Below are 18744 nucleotides of genomic sequence, written 5' to 3' on the forward strand. Positions count from 1 at the left end.
TAAACACCCCTCATATATTGAGGCATGTGATTGATTTCAGTTTTAAAGATGACATTTTGGGAGAGATTGTACTCTGCAGTAGAGGGAAGTCTCCTAAGGCTCGGGGGGAACCATCAGAGATGCTTAAATAGGTAGTTTTTTCCTTGGTTCTTGCTATATTTTGTGAGGTATTGCTGTAAAAAGTAAAAGCATTTTTCTCTACATCCTTTCCATCTCTTTCCAAATGGAGCATGCCACCAGTGATTTTTTGGCAAGAACATGTTTTGCTCAATGTACAGAATGGTCCTCCAGCAGTTTCAGTGCCATGCTGTGGGGAAGAGGGATGCGGCAGTACTCCTGTGTAGCTTGCTGGAACTCTTGCATGTATTCCTAAATCGGTCACCTATTGCTACTCGATGGATCTTAGAAGATTGTAACCACATCTCTCAACAAATTTCATCAAGTAATAGCAAATACTACTAACTTACCCATTTGAAAATTGTCCATTATTCTATCTCAGTGAAGCTTAGATTTTTTTTTTTTTCCTTTAAAATCAGTGTGTACTGGCCTTCTGTTTGTGAACCACTTTTATTTCAATTCTCCCAGGCCGGACGAACACTGCACAGCTATGGAGAATGAACCAAACACAACGACATGTTCCACATCTACAACTACTATCACTACCACCTCCACCGCCCGGACACAGCTACCACAGATATCCGTCTACAGCGGCTCTGACAGGCATGCCGTCCAGGTACTGGGCTATGAGATACTCTTTCCTGCCCTGTACGGTGCTCTCAAATACAGGCATTGCACAATAGTTTTACACAAGATTAACTTTCCATTCTTAATCGTTGTCTTATTTCTCAGTATCTGATTTACTGGTTTTCAGATGTTTTTTACTGGTGGGTATCAGACCACTTAAGAATAGTGCAGGGTATGGGCCTGTCTCCCAAATAAGGGAAGGGGAAATGCTGTGCTAGAAAGCTTGGTTTTTTCACCATTCCCTAAGGGTATGGATTATTAACATAAGACTTTACACCAAATAAAGCTGTATGACCAACATTGACTGCAGGGATCCAGAGTTATCTGTGTGTGTGTAACTGCTGCTTTGGATCCAGCCCCCTCTTGCTGTTCTTTAAATTAGGTCTCCTCAAACTCTGTACGGTCCATTCTGTTGGGTTTGGTAATTGTCTCACACACTATCCTGATCTTTCAAAAAGCTGAACATTATGTAGGACTTGTTGACAAGAACCTAAGAGGCTTGGATGTTGTGTTATGAATGATGCTGTATTGTCAGCTGATTGTCAGGCTTTTCTTGAAAACATGAATGTATTTAAGTTGGCTATATTCTGTGACTTGGCTGAGAACAGTGATGGAGCGAGTTCAGTATTATGTAATTGGTGTGAAAGCATTTATTTGGTTTTATTTCCTTGTAAAGGTAAACTTCAGCATGATGTCAGCATGGTGTGTACTTTGTAATTGTAATTAATTACCTACTGATTCATCACAGGTTATTCAGCAGGCCTTGCATCGTCCTCCTAGCTCAGCTGCTCAGTACCTCCAGCAGATGTATGCAGCCCAACAGCAGCATCTAATGCTGCAGACTGCTGCTTTGCAGCAGCAGCACTTAAGCAGTACCCAATTTCAGAGTCTGGCAACTGTACCACAGGTGAGAGCGAAGATTGCTGAAAAAGAATGGTGCACTACTTTCTAGAGTAGGACTACAATTCTAGAGCGTTGTCAAACATAATAACAGCTTAAGTGCCTGAGCTTAATGCCTCACAATAATTCACTGTTATATTTTAATGACTTTGTTATTTTAAATTGTACCTTCCTCCAAACTATTCGGAGGATTTTGTCCAGTATTACAGATGCTCCAGTAGGCGACCATTCCATGCTTTATTGCATGCATTATAATGCATCATGTAAATCATCAAATAGTAATAAAATAAATATTAAAAATAGACTACTTCAATCTTCATCCCATGATTTTCACTAAAAGTTGATGGGGAAAGCAATGAATAGCAATGTATCTTAGTGAAATCAAATAAAAATAATGAACATCTGGTGTCTTAGTGTGTTTTGCTACACATCTGGCTGCATTATAAATAATGGCAAAATTCAATTTTAACTCTGAGTGGAAATACAAGAAGTAAATGACATCTCATTTCTGAAGCACAGCTTTTAACATTAGTTGAACAATGGAGGAGACCCATTTTGAAAACTCAAGCAGTGGAAAGGTTTCCTTTGACCTCAGTCAACCTTAGATTGAGAATACTATCTTGCAGAGATAGGTGGTTGTTAATGATTTTACACATGGAAATGCTAAAACGGAGTTAAAGACTTCAGGGATATAGCTATTTGTTGTCAGAACTGGGACTGACTCTTCTATGCTCCTGGCTTTTTCTTCTATACCTTTTCCATCAGATCACTGTAATATTTGTCATATTTTTTTCTGTGACAGATTTGTGTGTGAATATACAGTTACTGAGACAGACAAGCTCAGACTGAGAAGGGCTAGAAGGTTTTGGTATAGAGTCTGTTAATCTGGAAATCTGAGTCACTGTCCCTGTATTTATCTGAAGGGCTGGAATAGCATACTGTTACAGACACTAGATGTGCATACATAAATCATTCTAGAATATGAGGGTGTTCTTTACAGCATTTATAAAGTTTGTTTTATTTTTAGAGGATTCTAATCATAATAAAAATTATGTGAGTTTTAATAATGACAGTTTTTAATGATGTTACATTTTAAGTTCTGAGCGCCATAGGTAGTGAGCTGATCAGTTAACTCCATCATTAACAGTTTGATAGACTTTACCTCTGATAGTTTTTGTTCAAGTCTTGATCTGCAAGACTCCGAGCGCCTGAAATTGGGTAGGAATTCAAGGCATTTAGCACATTGCGGATGGCATTCCTTAGTGCAGAGTGTACTTTGCTGAAAACTAATTCCACCGAGTAAAGCATTTTTACTGTTAACTCAGAGAAGAGGTAACAGTAGAGAGAGATGTTTCTGATGTTCATATTATTGCATAAACCATCACTTAAACACTTTTTGATTTCAATATTTGACACATATTCTTGCTATTTAGGCAAGCCTGTCAGGTGGGAGGCAATGTACTTCCCCCACTGGGAGTGTCACTCAGCAGTCAAGCATGTCGCAGACGTCGGTACGTAACTGAACCAAGCCCTCCATCCATTCTCAACCCCTCTTGGTTATTATATAACTGCTTGGAAAAACAGAAATTATTTTAGTATTTAAATTTGTATGATTAAAATTAGTATTACGGAAACAGTAAATAGAAGTATGACAAGTCTGTAGTAAGTGTTGGCTGCACTTCCAGCACCCTCCAGTCATCCCGATGCATGTTGCCAGCCGCTATCGTTGCTGGCCAGTGTTGGAGGCTTCCCTGGTCCCAGCCCACTCTTGGTGCTCTGAGGGGCAGCTGCTCGCTCCGCAAGCGCTCATGACTGTTCAGACCGCTGCAGGAGTCACTCCCTGAGCTTTCATCTCTTACATGATTTCTTACTGGATTTTTCACAATGGTTTCTTTATTCAGGGCACTATTGTAGGTTAAAATCATAACTGTGTATCTGTGATTAAAGAGCACCAAATCTAAAGAATTGAAGTCGATGCTCACATATATATGTGAAATTGATTAAATGTTTGTAGCATTCATTCTTTTATTGATTATCATCTTTTATCATGCATCTTTTATGCACTTTCAATTATTTTATCCATATTCTAGGCATGTGCTCAGGTTTCAGTTATTAGCAGCTCTGTGTTCAGTCCATGCTGTATTTCTTCAGGCGGCATCTTCAGACATGTAATTTGCACAGTCTCTTATGTACAGTTCTACAGTTGTCTTGAGTAGGACTTTGTTAGTCCTATAGACATCCTGCTTATTAATCATGCCCTCAAGCTGTTCATGATTGCAGTGCATAGCTTTGGTAATTTAACTGTATATTTTTTTAAGCTCTCATAGCATTGCTTTGGCTTATAGTTGTTAGAAGCAAAATCATTAATTCATTAAATTTAGGAGGGAAAGTCATTAAAGATGTCTGATGTCAAACGAACAGAATAATTGGGCTGGGATTTTTCAAGGAAATCTTTTGAGTAAGTGATGAAAAAGAGCTGGGCACTTAACTCTGTTAGAGCGGTTAGAAAAAAAATAGAAAAAAACCCAAACCAAAACCACAACAGCTTTTCTTTGAGAAGATGCCAAAGAGCAATTGTTGAGGAGCATTTAATATGAAATTGTAGAAAGTTTTAGTCTCCAGTCATTTTTAAATGTGCGTATGTAGAATGAGGACTCAGAGTCCATATATGGTAGCACAAAGAAGTGTCCTGGTCAGGTTGCATAACAAGCATAACAGAAGATATCAGTCCAGTGGGATAATATAAACATTTAAAGATGCTTAAATATTAAAAATTAGGTATTTTCCTTAAAATATTGCAAGCTCATGCTACATATTCTGTAAATGTGTGTTTCTATGAGGTATATTTTTCAGACTTCATAATATCATTGTTTGTACTCATAACTGCTTATTATTTACTGCAAAATGGTTGCTTGCAGTTTAAGCATGAAAATGTACAGTCTTGCCAAAAATCCAGTTTTATGATGATTGGCTCAATCTATTTTTGATATCTTTACAGTTCAGAGATTTCAACTGCCCCTGCCATTTTTTGTCAAAGGCTTTCTGGCTTTAGACCCTAGGATGAATGAATTTCCATGACAGAAGCAATATTTTTGTTTCCTTAGATTAACCTCTCCACCTCTCCTACACCTGCACAGATAATAAGCCGTTCACAGACCTCCAACACCACCAGCAGCAGTATTACCCAACAGACAATGTTGCTGGGGAGCACCTCTCCAACCCTGAGTGCAAGCCAGGCTCAAATGTATCTACGAGCTCAAATGGTAAGTTTTGATTAAAATTCTTAAGTTTGATTTTGGTCCGTCCCTGTCGTCTCCACCCCCACCACCTCACCCACAAAAAAAAAAAAAACCACCCTAACCATTTCGGGTTTTATTTTGTTTCTATAAATTATTTATAAATATATTTCTTTAGTTTTAGATAGCATTGAGAATTTAGTCACTAATTTTGTGAACATGTATCTTCTGAAACACTGTAGGCATCAGAAGTAAAAGGATTGCTGTAGCTTAGTTCTCTGGTGAAGTTTGCTCAAGTGTTTTTAGCCTGGTCGTACTACAGTTATTAAATTGATCAAATGTGGGGGAAAAAAGTAGAAAAATTGCACCTCTCTTTTCTGGCTATGTAGAAGGGCATACTGGAGTCTCTCTGTATTCAAGGTAGATTGTTTTCCAATGCACTGGTAACATTCCAAGTTGCGACTCTTGATTAAAATTTTCTTAGATTTAACTAAGATTGTTCTTTGCATTATTGCCTCTAGAATTCAAGTTAGATACATAGCTTTCATTCTCTTTGGATTCACGTGAAACTTATTAGATTCTTGCAATTTCCTGTCAATGTGGCATTTCCATTTCTTAATAGGCAACTTTGAAAAATCTGTTCAGTGACTTTTTTTATTTTATTTTTTTAAATTTAGTACTATCTCTAGTGAGTTTCATATGAATTGAACCTTAAAATCTGTGGGTTTCCATAGAAATTACTGAAGTTGTACATGAATGCTCAGATGCCAATCAGTACTTGGTAAAGGCCAGAGACTCTATTATGGCTTGTGTGAGTTAATGACCAGAGCTTTCTAGTGTTAAGTTCAACTACGTGAAATAGGAAGAATCACTGTTATACTACACTGAGATTCAAAGCCAGAGGTCTGTGACTGCAGTGGCATATAAAAGTAGATGCAGGCGTGAGTTCTTGCAGGAATTGCACCTATGAAGTATGTTTCGGAAAAGAGATCCTTTGTTCTTTTTCTGAGATTTTTGTTAGGCATGCACAGCAATGCTTTTATGCTGTGTTGAGGTTTTTTTCTTTGGCTATTGTTTTCCTACATGTTTATTGAAAAAGTAGTGTAACTTGAAGATAAGGATTTAAAGATCAGACACCTGTTTATCCATTTGCCAGTGAAAGGATTTCCTGAGTCTCTGGTTTGTAAGCAAAGCTAGATGCTGAATGTACCTAGTACTATTTAACAGAACAGGAATTACGAATTCATTTCATGTCACTGCCTTTCAGTATGTGTTAACAACTTAGTAGCTGAAGCAGTATGAGGATGACATTGCTGGGTTTTCTCGTAGCAATCTCTCTCAATGACATGGAGTAATGATGCAGGTGCTTTACACCCCAGTTTCAAGAGAGAAACTTATCCTGTTAGTTTCTGTTTAGAATGGTATTGCAAGATCATTTTGCTAGCCTCACTGGTTCAGACATCATATTTGTCTTTCAGTGTTTCTAGCTGGCATACTAAAAGTCAGGTATTTTTCTTCATCACCAAGACCTTTCATTTTCTGTAAAAAGGTCAACTCTATGTTAACTTATCTCTTTAAAATATTGCATTTCTTTCACATATTTTCAAAGTTTCAGTCTGTTACCAGATATTTTTTTCTTGCTTAACAGCTTATTTTCACTCCTGCAACCACTGTGGCTGCTGTCCAGTCTGACATTCCTGTTGTCTCATCATCTTCCTCATCTTCCTGTCAGTCTGCAGCTACTCAGGTGAGCTTGTGTAAATTTATTAAAGGTATGTCCAGTAAGAGTGGGCCAAAACTGAAAAGTAAGGAAACATTGTGCTTAAGTTTACTTGCCTATAAAAACTATTAACGGGTACTGGTTATGTACAACTTCAGTGTCTTCTGTTTGCTGTCATCACACATTTAGAGATGATCATATTATATGTAAAATTTGGATCCTGGATATGACATTTTAGGTGCTTGTAATTAGCTGTCATCTTTATTGCCTTGAATAATTTCATGTTACCAACTGAATCTGTATCACCTTTTCACTGCTCAACATAGTTGTTTATCACCTGGAAAAAAAATATGTCATTATACAGATCGCTACAGAATGTATTAGTCACAGTCTTCCACTGTGAAAAGTGAACACTTGTCTAACAAATTTATGCTCTTGTGAGAGATCTTCTCTTCTATCTTAGCAGTTTCTTTAAAAGCCTTTGATAAATGAACCTTGTTTAGAAACCTTTTGGAAATCCAAGTAAATTATAGCAGTTGAACTTTCTCTGACCTTATGTTTATTGACACCTTCAGAAGATTCTAGTAGATTGGAAGACCTTAAAGATGTGTCACTGTTCTGAGATAATGGTATATTATTGAAGCTTGCCTTCTCTCTGCTTTTCCAGTAGGTATTTTGAGGCAGGCAGAGCTTACTGGAGTCCAGCTGTGTATTTATGTAGGATGTTGTTGAGCAAGCTCACGATGTTAAGTTCATCAGTTGAGCCTCCGCTGAAAAGACAGGCTGCTCAGACAGACTGCTCCTTCAGTCTTGGAGTTATCATGCCTCATTGTCCTTTATCACAGCTGCCTCTCCTCCAGATTCTGCAGATCAAATTCAAAAGTTGTATTGGGTTTGCATGGCAAGGTTTTGGTAGTGGGGGGGGTTACAGTGGTGGCTTCTATGAGAAGCTGCTAGAAGCTTCCCCTGTGTCCGACAGAGCCAGTGCCAGCTGGCTCCAAGACGGACCTGCTGCTGGCCAAGGCCGAGGCCATCAGCGATGGTGGTAGTGCCTCTGGGATAACAGATTTAAGAAGGGAAAAAAGTTGCTGTGGCACAGCAACTGCAGCCAGAGACAGTAGTGAGAACATGTGAGAGAAACAAACCTGCAAGACCCCCAGGTCAGTGCAGAAGCAGGGGAGGAGATGCTCCAGGCACTGGAGCAGAGATTCCCCTGCAGCCCGTGGGGAAGACCATGGTGAGGCAGGCTGTCCCCCTGCAGCCCAGGGAGGTCCACAGTGGAGCAGATATCTACCTGCAGCCCAGGGAGGAGCCCAAGCCGGAGCAGGGGGATGCCTGAAGGAGGCTGGGACCCCGTGGGAAGCCCACACTGGAGCAGGCTCCCAACAGGACCTGTGGCGCCATGGAGAGAGGAGCCCATGCTGGAGCAGGTTTTCTGGCAGGACTTGTGACCCCACGGGGGACCCAAGCTGGAGCAGTCTGTGCCTGAAGGACTGCAGCCCATGGAAGGGACCCACGCTGGAGAAGTTCATGGAGGACTGTCTCCCATAGGAGGAACCCCATGCTGGAGCAGGGGAAGAGTGAGGAGAACTCCCCCTGAAGAGGAAGGAGCAGCAGAGACAAAATGTGATGAACTGACCATAACCCCCATTCCCTGTCCCCCTGTGCTGCTGAGGGAGAGGAGGTAGAGAATTTGGGAATGAAGCTGTGCCCAGGAAGAAGAGAGGGGTGGGGGCAAGGTGTTCTTAAGATTTGGCTTTATTTCTCATTACCCTACTCCAGTCGATTGGTAATAAATTAGGTTAATTTTCCCCAAGTCGAGTCTGTTTTGCCCATGATGATAATTGGTGAGTGATGCCTCCGTGTCCTTATCTCGGCTTACGAGCCCTTTGTTGTATTTTCTCTCCCCTATCCAGCTGAGGAGGGGGAGTGATATTGCGGCTTTGGTGGGCACCAGGTGTCCAGCCAGGGTCAACCCATCACAAAAGTGCAGAGAGGTTACTAGATGGGCTGGCAACTCTTTTTGCATTTGTATCTTTGTCTTTTGCATTCAGGGTAGAGATGTCAATAAAGCCTGTCACTTTACAGTCTTGGTCCTTTTGTACCACAGGGTTTTAGAGGTCCACTTTGCACAAGTCTGCCCGGCTGTGCAATTTCATGAGGCATCGTTGCAGAGGGACAGTAGAATCTCATGCCAGACCATAGAGCATTATTCAGTCAGATGAGCTGCTGTGGTGACCCTGCCAAACTCAAACCGTTCCTCTCCCTTCTCAACATTCGCTACTGCCCTATTGCCAGATGTTGTTAACTTTGGTTGTCTGGTAGTTTCTATAGCAGCAATGACATTGCAAAGATCCAGTTTCATCTGTAGTCAGTGATGCAATGGAAAAGCTTTAACACTAGTACACTTTATTTTTCTCACCTTGTGATAAATACGTCCTTGGGGTTTCAGTCAGATGGGTTTAGAGAAATGTGTTTACCATATAAACAAACCTGAGCAAGTAGGCAATGCCAGTTCATAAGAAAAAAATGCATTTAGTTATGTACATAGATGTGTATATTACACTTAGCCAAGATGTTTGTGAAGGTACAGTATAGTGATCTCACGGTATCGCCTTCTATGTAGAAATACCAGAGAAACTCAGAAATTAATCAATTATTAGCAGTGTCTTAATGGCACACCTAACTAACATGGCCTGGTAGGTGAACTGACACTTCTCTCCTACTTACACTTCTTCCCTTCTGCTTTCATACTTTTTTCTTTTCATACGTGTCCCCCTCATGTATGACCTGGACGTCTCAGATTAGTTACCTTATCTGTTAAGGTGTGCTGAAGGTTGATTTGTACTGACAGAGGTACGATTGCAGTAAATACCTCATGCATGCCAATAAAGAAGCAAATACTGTTGTCTTCAGAACAGGATTTGAATGCATCCTGTGGTAACACACTGAACAGCGAGAAGTAAAATGTAAACCGGCTGTTCGTTACACAGGTACTAACAGTTGAATGAGGAAGGGATTATGTAATCAAAATAGTGGATGGTGATAATAATTAGTCCTCTTTTTCATGTGAAGTATGATGTAAATTAGTGCTACAAGGGTAGTCTTTATCCTTGAAAATAAAATTCTAGCTCGGCATGTAGGATTGGAAAGCTGGGATCATTATGTACAGAATCTGGCTGTGATATAGAAGACATTAGTGAAAATAATCGCTGACTGATTTACATTTCAGAAAGCAAACCTTTTGTTTCATGTGACATTGGAAGTGTCATGATGAAAAGGTACATTAATATCTCTGTAGATATAAAGGGCTCAGATTTGTTAAGACATGGATAACATACAGCAGATTCTGGTCCCATTGACCACCTGAGGCTCTGGTTTGTGTTAGTCTCTGGAAGCATACTTACAGACCACTTGCACTTCTGTAGTGTCTGTATAAAAATAAAATTGCATTTGCTTAAGATGCTTTGTGTCATTCACTTCGAAGGCACAATAAAAGAGAAAAAAATGCAAGTTTTAATTCAAATTAATGTAGTGAACAATTTCCATTTCTTTTAAAAGTTCAATAAGAAAAAAAGACTTTCCTGTTTCTTTATCACTGAAGTAATTCAAGATCCCTATTCTTTAAATTTTGTGGCTTAATAGATACACCGATATGCAGATTTTTAACTTCTCATGTATTTTGATCACATAGGATGAGAATCATTACATAATGTTATTTTTTTTTGCTATTTTTGCCTGGATGTTTGTCATAGATGTTTCTTTGGTTTGGTGTTTTTCACATTTTGCTCATTTTTCAGGTTCAGAACTTGACATTGCGCAGTCAGAAGTTGGGTGTATTGTCAAGTTCACAGAATGGCCCACCAAAGAGCAGCAGTCAAACCCAGTCATTGTCTCTGTGCCCTAATAAACCTGTAACCAGTTCAAAGGGCAGCCAACCAGATCCCTCAGAAAGCAATAGAAAAGGCGAGAGCCCAACTCCAGAGTGTCGGAGTACACCAGTCACACGGACATCAAGCATACATCACTTAATAACACCAGGTAGGATGAAAATGGACCCATAAGAAAGTTATTTCAATTAAAGTTTGTATGTTACGGTTCTGTCAGAGTCCAGTGCTCTCTGAGCAGGTTCTTAGATATTCCACATGAATAGAGTTTTACGTTTAATAGTAAATTTACTTATTTGTTGATATTGGATGTTACACAGGTTTTTGATTTAGCAGAGCGATACAGCAGTGTTCTTAAATCACAGTACAAGCACAATATAGCAATTGCAAGACACGGTTGAATCACAGTACAAACATGATTCTCATTACTGGTTTTTCTGTATGCTCATTGTTAGGACATGTCATCCCCAATCTTTGGGAAGCAATACGTGGGCTGAAACCACCTCAGGCCTCTTGCTCTTATCAACATCTGTTTTGTTGGGGTTGTTTTTTGGTTGGGGTTTTTTTTTCTGTCTTGTCTGTGTCATCAGAATGTTCTTATATCAAGTACTTTTGTATTTTGTATTAAGAGGTAAGTCAAAATAAGCATGCAGTTAGTTAGATATTGCATGCAATGTAAAAGCCTGTATTTGCATTTTAGCTTCCTTATTTTGAAAGAGTAAGGCTAGTGTAGACAATTGATCTGAATTCTGTGGAATTTAGCTTGGCTTAATGGCAGCTTTTAGAGAAGGAGTAAGACTGCAAGGCAGACGTTCCTGAGGCATTGAGCCCTGATGCTCCTAGAACTCACTTCTATTAGGAAAAAATCCATCTTCACTAGCAGAATAAATAATAAAAAAAGCAACATAAATGAGTTGTTTCTCAAGTGGAGAAGACAAAGCAAGAAGAGGTTTGCATGTGGAGGAAAATATGTGTGCGTGCGCTGTAAGGAATTACTAGTGAGTCACTGGTTCACTTAAAGGTGATGTGATATCTCTGGAAGCTGCACTATTTTTAAATTCATACCTTGCAGCTTGTGTGTTCAAGTTCAGGCAAATACTTTGAAAGGTTTTAATTCATACTGAACTCTTGGAATTTTGTTTAGTGTCTTAAAAGCATATTACCTAAACTTTAACTTAGCAGTTTTCAACAAAGCCTGTGGATTGTGACATGCTTATCTCTTTCATTCCAGTCTGTTTCAAAGTAAAGGTTAAATCCATTTAAAGTAGCATGAAATTTTTAAATAAGCAAAGGCTGGATCAGCAATAATCCTAGAACTAGCACCAAAAAGATAAGTTTAGATGCTTTTATATAGAAAGTACATATAGGTGTATATATATGTAAAAAGCATGGCTATGTTCCTTTATTCATTGTGGCATTTTGCTTTGGAAATTGATATATTACCTTAATAAATGGTTCTTGGGTACTATATGCTGTCAAAGATGATATTTCTAAACATAGATCCGAAGGGTTGAAGAAGTTGTGGTGGTCTTACTTTAAAAACTTCCTTTCTTTTAATATTTTTATAATGTTCTCTTGACTGAAAGAAATAAATACTAATTGTCACTTTTTTTCTTCCCTCACAGCTTCATATTCTCCATTGCAACCTCATTCTTTAGTAAAACATCAGCAGATCCCACTTCATTCACCACCTCCAAAGATTTCCCATCATCAGCTGATATTGCAACAGCAGCAGCAAGTCCAGCCAATTGCACTTCAGACTCCTTCGGGTCAGGAGCCCCCTCCATCACAGCACTGTCTACCGCTCCCAAGCCATGGTCTTCCTCCAGGTCCCAGCAGTGTCCAGTCTCATTGCTCACCTATTCACATCCATCCTCCCCCTCTAACACTATCTCCTACTCCATCCCAGTCAGCTCAGCAGTCAGTAGTGGTATCCCCTCCACCTTCTCACTCCCCTAGTCAGTCACCCACAATAATTATTCACCCTCAAGCACTTATTCAGTCACAGGCAAACTCCCTCGTGCCCACAGCTCTTCAGCCAGAGCAGACTGTTCCTCAGCAGCCTACTACCAATCCAGTTCGACCAATTGCACAGCCACTTAATCTTCCGTCACATCTTCCACTTCCATCTTCCCCCGCTGTACATATAGGGTCAGTAGATCAGCCCAGCTTAGTTTCCCCAGGCCAACAGATTGTGTCCTCGACACCACACCAGCAATATTCAGCCTTGCAGTCCACACCTATCCCTCTTGCAGCTCCTCCTCAGCTGTCAACATCTTCAACCCAGATTCAACAACTGCCGTTGCAGTCTGTGCAGTCTTTACAAGTGCAGCCTGAAATTCTGTCCCAGGGCCAGGTTTTGGTTCAAAACACTTTGGTTTCTGAGGAAGAACTTCCTGCTGCAGAAGCTTTGGTCCAGCTGCCATTTCAAACTCTTCCACCACCACAGACTGTTGCAGTGAATCTTCAGGTGCAGCCATCAGTACCGATTGAAACTCCAGTGGTAAGTGGTAATATTGTAGTCCTTTATTCTTTATCCTCGGCTTCTCTGAAGAGCTGTAAATCTGGCCCATTGACTTCAGAGGGAGCTAAACTAGGTGCTAGACAGAGAACCAGAAGAAACCTGTTGATTACAGAAACAAGTTTTAAGAAAACAGACATTTTCCTTGTGATTTGCTTTTTGGCTTTTTGGATCATCAGTCAAGAATATCAACCAAGAATCATGAAAGTGCAATTTTTGGGCCTCAGATCTTATCTCTTAATGAAATTGCAGCATATCTAAAGTTAAAAAAGCAAGTAAATATATGTCAACGCTTTTGTCAAAATGAATTTTGATAAATATACCATATGGACTGTAAGCTTTTACCTCTTTATGTTAATACAAATATAGGCAATCAAAATTTTGAGTAGGAGAATCATCTCTATACTAGGCGCGAAGGTGTGTAGAAGTTTATTAAGTTCTGGATAATTAATTTTGTACTAACATCAAAAAGATCCTCTTCATAAAAGAATAGGGGAATTTTTGATGCTGTCTTGGTGTTCCCCATCACTGCCATTTAATTTAGTTCAGTGTTAGTCTCGGACATCTACAGTTTGTAACTGAAGATTCCAGCTTCACTCACACTGAACTAAAATCATGTGCAGTGAAATATCAGTGAAATAAAATGATATGCAAATAATGCTGACATTTAAGGTGGTGTTTAATGGTAACTTGCTAATGAGATTAAGTAAAAGAATCAACAGCTCTTGGAGGCTTTTTTCAGGCTACCAACAGGATAAGGAGGAAGGTGTGCTGTTTAATTTATATTAAGAGGGTAATAAGAATCTCAACTTTCTGATATTTCATGTAGAAATTCAGCAAAAGAGTAGAAGCCAGGTTTGCTTTGATAAGGTAGTGTTCTACATCCTCATCTGCTAAACTGACTTGTCAGTAATTCATGTAAATTTACTTTAATAGTTTTGAGGAAAATACTTCATAATCTCTTATAACCACTAATGCTTGATAGTCTTAGTGTACTCTTCTGAAATACTCAGTTTGATTACGCTGCTGTATAAGATAGAGAACGATTTGCAGACTTGTCGTTATGTTATAAAGCTTGCATTTTGCAGAAGTGTTTAAATAGCCACCAATGTGTGTGTAAATAAAAATACAGTAAACTATAAAGATAAGATATTGAAAAAGTCAAGTTCTCTGGTCTGTTTGATAGAACCGTACCTCTTCATATTTTGCTATTTGTAACAAATAATTTTGCTCTTATAGACATTATGATGCCCCCATAGTTTATTGTTTTGTATGCAGTTTGGAAACTAATATTTTATTAGGAGATCAGCATATTTGAACTGGTAATTTATTTTAAAAACTGTATTTATGTAACTCTTTTAAGGTATTAAGGTAGAATGGAAATCTCTCTAAAGCAATAGTTTGTTGGATGCAGATTTACCAAGTGGAGAATGTATGTGAAGAAGAGATGCCTGAGGAATCAGATTGTGTCCATATGGCTAGAACACCTACGCCACCCACTCTGTCTCCACCAGCCATAACCTTGGGGAATGGAGAGACACTTAATTCAGAAGATCCTTTGTCAGGTGAGAACAAATGTCAAACTAAGGTAGCTGTTCTTCTTAGAAACTTCTACTAGTTATTGATGTTTTAAAATAAAAATCTATTATTTTGATCTTTTTTATAATTTAGTGGTATCATTTTTTAAGTAAAACAAACTATATGAAATATATTAGAAATCCATGTGATAGAACAAATAATTCAGTCCCGAAGGTGTAGCTTATATATATATTTGGATAACATGTAGCACAGAAAATGCTTATTTGAGCTCTTTAGCATGTACTTTTATACTAAAATCTTGACGGGGGTGTCACTCTCCAGTTAATCTTTAAGTGATAGCTGTGTGATATGGGCAAAATATGCTGACTGGTCTGGTGTGAAGATTGATTTTGCAGGATCAGGGTCAGCAATCAGAAGTTGCTGTTGACTGCAGTGTATGATTCTTTTTGGCACCATTTTTTTTATATGCCACAGTGAAACAAAATTCACAGGTACTTTTTAAGGTCCAAATCTCCCCGTAGGGAAAATGGAGTATTCAGAGAGTTCCCTGAAATAAAGCTCAATAGCAACGAAGTTAGTATTAAGCGGGCATCCTTTATTATAGCACCGGGCAGCACTGGGGATGAGTCCACCATGAGTGCTCCAACGATTGGGTGAACCTTTAGAGGGTTATATACATTAAAGCTATACATATTCATAGAATTTATGAGAACTTATTTCCATAAACAGGTTTTCCTGGTTTTTGAGAACTCATTAATATATGTAAATGTCTGATCTGCATGCGCAGTCATCTTCTTTTGGTGGTCCTTTGGGGTCCTCTGGTAGTCTTCAATAATCTTCATCACCTGTCCGCTAGTTGACCTCTTCCTCGGATTCTGTGCAGGGGCACATTTTACATGTTTGGATAGCTTATCCTAAAGAATGTTCGTGGGCAACTCTACTATCTACTCTTCCTTGATTAACATCCTTTTGATGCAAACCATACTGACAAACTAAGCTAATTTATCTGAAAAAGGGCTTAAGGTTGTTATCTTCTCAGAACAGAAGGAAACATACCTTTATTTACAACATCCCCTTGTCCTTGGGGCTTTAACCCTTTCAACAGTAAGGAGACGTTCTAATGAAAATTCTTCTTCAGTGAATTGTAAGATATACATGCCTGTATCAATTGTTGTCCTGCAAACTAATGTAACTTCCACAATGTGCTAAATATACAAATATATACACTCTCTCTATAGTATAGAGTGTGTGTATATATGCTATGCATATAACTGGGTGCTTAGTGCCTTGATGTTGTACATACTTGTGACCCTGCAGGTTACTGAGGCTCAAAGCATCCCTGAAAATAAATTCTTTCTTCAAAAATACCTCAGCTGCTCACTCTTGAGAATCCAATGTTTGAAAATACTGGTTTCTGCTTTTGACTTAGGATTTGTGATTTGTGTAGGTAATTAATAGCCAGCTATGCTTATAGTTTGTAGCTACTGAGTAAAGGAAAATGTTTACATGGGAACTGTTCATTTGTGGAAATAGTCTGTCAAGGAAAAACATCTTGTTTTGAAGGTAAAAACTGTAAACCATAGGGAAAAGCATGTGTTACAAGATGATGGGTGCAGAGATGGGTGTGCTTATCACCGCTTATTTCTAGAATTCTGAGCCAATGGTTGGACATAAGTGACAAAAACATAACGTAGTTTGTTATTTTTTTCAGAACATGGGGGACTACCTTCAGTGACATCATCAGTCAGTGCCTCAGTAATTAAATCTCCATCTGATCCTTCACATGCCTCTATTCCACCACCACCTCTTTTGCTTCCAGCAGCAACAACAAGGAGCAACAGCACATCAATGCCCAATAGCATTCCTAGCCTAGAAAATAAACCTCCACAGGCTATTGTTAAACCACAGATCCTGACCCATGTTATTGAAGGCTTTGTGATTCAGGAGGGGTTAGAGCCGTTCCCTGTAAGTGTAAAAGTTGCTATGAATTTTTTACTGCTAATTTTTGAAACAAACTATTTTTAAGGGTGATGTTATTTGTGGCTAGTAGCTATTTAGATCTTGAATAATTTTTCAAATGTTGGTTTTGACCTTTTTTCCACTGATTGGTAACCTGTTTCTTACAGCATTCAGTATACTTGTATACTGTTTTTATTGTCTTACATATGTAGTCAGAATTCATGTTACTGTTTGGCCTGCCAGTATCACTGGATGACAAGGTTCTAAATGAAAACAGAGACAGAGTTGAGTAGATAGGCTATACACGGAGATAACTACAGAGAGTGATTTTAGGCTACCATTTGCAATAACTTTGGTTTGTTTGTCTGTCTTATAGATAACTTAAGTGATAATTTAAATGTGTGAGATGAGTCTGTGTTAAAATTCTAAAATGTTAACATTTTGTTGTTTAAAGCACTGGCAAGCCCCTTATTGAGCTTGGTGTGATTAGTACTATATCTGGTAAGAATTACTGTTGAAGACTTTTAAATCCACAAATGGACAGTTTGAAACCTATAAGCCTGCCTTATTAACTAATTTAATGTGTCTCTCATTTTCCTATTTCTTCACTTCTCTAGAAATAATGTGTTTCTTCCTTTGTTAAATGTAATTGCAAACTCTGCAGAGCCAGGAGTGAGTCTTTGTATTTGCTTGAGAAATGGTATTTAGAGCTTTGGTGCTGTATCATAATGATTCATTGGTGCGGAATAGAAACTGTGATTCTAGTCTCAGTTACAGCTGCTAAGTCACAAATACTATTTTCAATTATTTATTGTTCAGTTAATCACTGTTGCTTTGCTTTTATTGCAATAGGTAAGTCGTTCATCTTTGCTGGTAGAACAGCCTGCAGAAAAAAGATTGCTAGTGGAGGGTCAAATCATGAGTGTTGTGTGTGTTGAATCAGACTTGCAGAATACAAAACATGCAGACAACTCATCGGACACAGAGATAGAGGATATGATTGCAGAAGGTTTGTAGTTTTTGTTTAAATACCCATTTTTTTTTCCCCTGCAGTTCTGTATGTATTACAGAATCTCATCCTGTCTGTACTTCTGGAATCTTTCTCCAGCCTTTACACTATCTCTAATAGAAACTATTTTCAAATGTTTTTTACTAGCTGCACATCATAACAGCGGTTGCTGTAGATGCACACAAATGTCAAGAAACTATGCACTTGTCCTGCTTAAGAATACGGTGGTCTTAGGCACAACTCATGGGCTAAATTGAGTTCCCCATGCAGTACCTGTCATAATCATCATCATGGATTTTTTAGAACTTGGCAATCAACTATTTTGGCTGTGTTACACCACTATTACTGTTCAAGCCCAAATGTAGGTAGCCTCATGAGTGATGTGAAATGACAATTAAACCATGGCCTGGCCCAGGAAATCCAAATTCTTCTTTAACTCACATTTTTGTATAAATTCATCCAAGATTTGAAAGTCCAGATTTTTTCAGCCACCTCTGTATTTTCTCTTCCACAGCTTGAGCAATTGCACAGGAGCTGGTTTTGGTGATCTGTTTGAATTTGTCTTAATGCAACTCTTAGTTTCATTCTCTTAAAATAGTTCTTTTCCCTCTTTCATTATCAAAACTGGAGCGAGCAGGTTAAGAAGGGACAAATACAGTGCCTTCTACTGCCACAGGTCTGCATCGGGCAAGGGGCTGGAAAAAGCCAAGACAGCATGTCCTGAGCAGTAGCAAGTGTCATCATAGCTGTGCTTCAACTGCTTCCTGCTCTAGGCATTGTAAACTGTCATTTAATTAAAACAGTCCATCCCCCTGATCTTTTCTCACTGGAACTTTTGAGATAGCAACACCAATGGCAGTTTGTTACTTACTGTGGTTTCTGCCCTGATGAATGGTACTGAACTGCAATAGGGAAGTTGGCTGCATCTATTGTGTATCTCGGCAAACAAATTAGCTCAAAATTCAGTCTTTCAGATTATTAGATTCTGATACATTATTTTTTTACTGCAGTGATTTATATCCATTACTGCTTATAAGTCTATTGGGTCAGACCCAAGTCAAGGATTGTGGACAAGGTAAAAAGCTTGCTTTAGAAAGCATTTTGAATTCAAGAAGAGTATTTGTTGGTAGTGAAGTCAAGTAAACATGGTTGGAATTTTTGCTTACACTGATTTACTTTACCGCTCAGGCAATATGTATCTCTGCTTAAAATTAAGAGTGTATTTTTAC

At 38.8% G+C, this 18744-nt stretch overlaps 1 protein-coding gene across 8 annotated transcripts in view; it reads left to right on the forward strand.

The window, feature by feature from the left end:
* PHC3 (polyhomeotic homolog 3) overlaps positions 1-18744 on the forward strand; it is a 39685-nt gene that overhangs the window by 2880 nt on the left and 18061 nt on the right. For 5 of the 8 annotated variants that reach the window (XR_011326238.1, XR_011326239.1, XR_011326237.1 and 2 more), the window contains exons 2-11: positions 586-733; positions 1493-1651; positions 3078-3155; positions 4749-4907; positions 6529-6627; positions 10401-10641; positions 12113-12990; positions 14423-14573; positions 16259-16512; positions 17359-17515. Coding sequence is in view for 5 of the 8 variants with exons in the window: in XM_069792745.1 (XP_069648846.1) it covers positions 586-733; positions 1493-1651; positions 3078-3155; positions 4749-4907; positions 6529-6627; positions 10401-10641; positions 12113-12990; positions 14423-14573; positions 16259-16512; positions 17359-17515 (2324 nt within the window). In the remaining 3 variants the exon portion in view is untranslated. The remainder of the gene's footprint in view (positions 1-585; positions 734-1492; positions 1652-3077; positions 3156-4748; positions 4908-6528; positions 6628-10400; positions 10642-12112; positions 12991-14422; positions 14574-16258; positions 16513-17358; positions 17516-18744) is intronic. The other 3 variants (XM_069792747.1, XM_069792749.1, XM_069792750.1) reach the window with 3 other exon arrangements.

Source organism: Haliaeetus albicilla, chromosome 9 (assembly GCF_947461875.1).
Source record: "Haliaeetus albicilla chromosome 9, bHalAlb1.1, whole genome shotgun sequence".
NCBI classification, from domain to species: Eukaryota; Metazoa; Chordata; class Aves; order Accipitriformes; family Accipitridae; genus Haliaeetus; species Haliaeetus albicilla.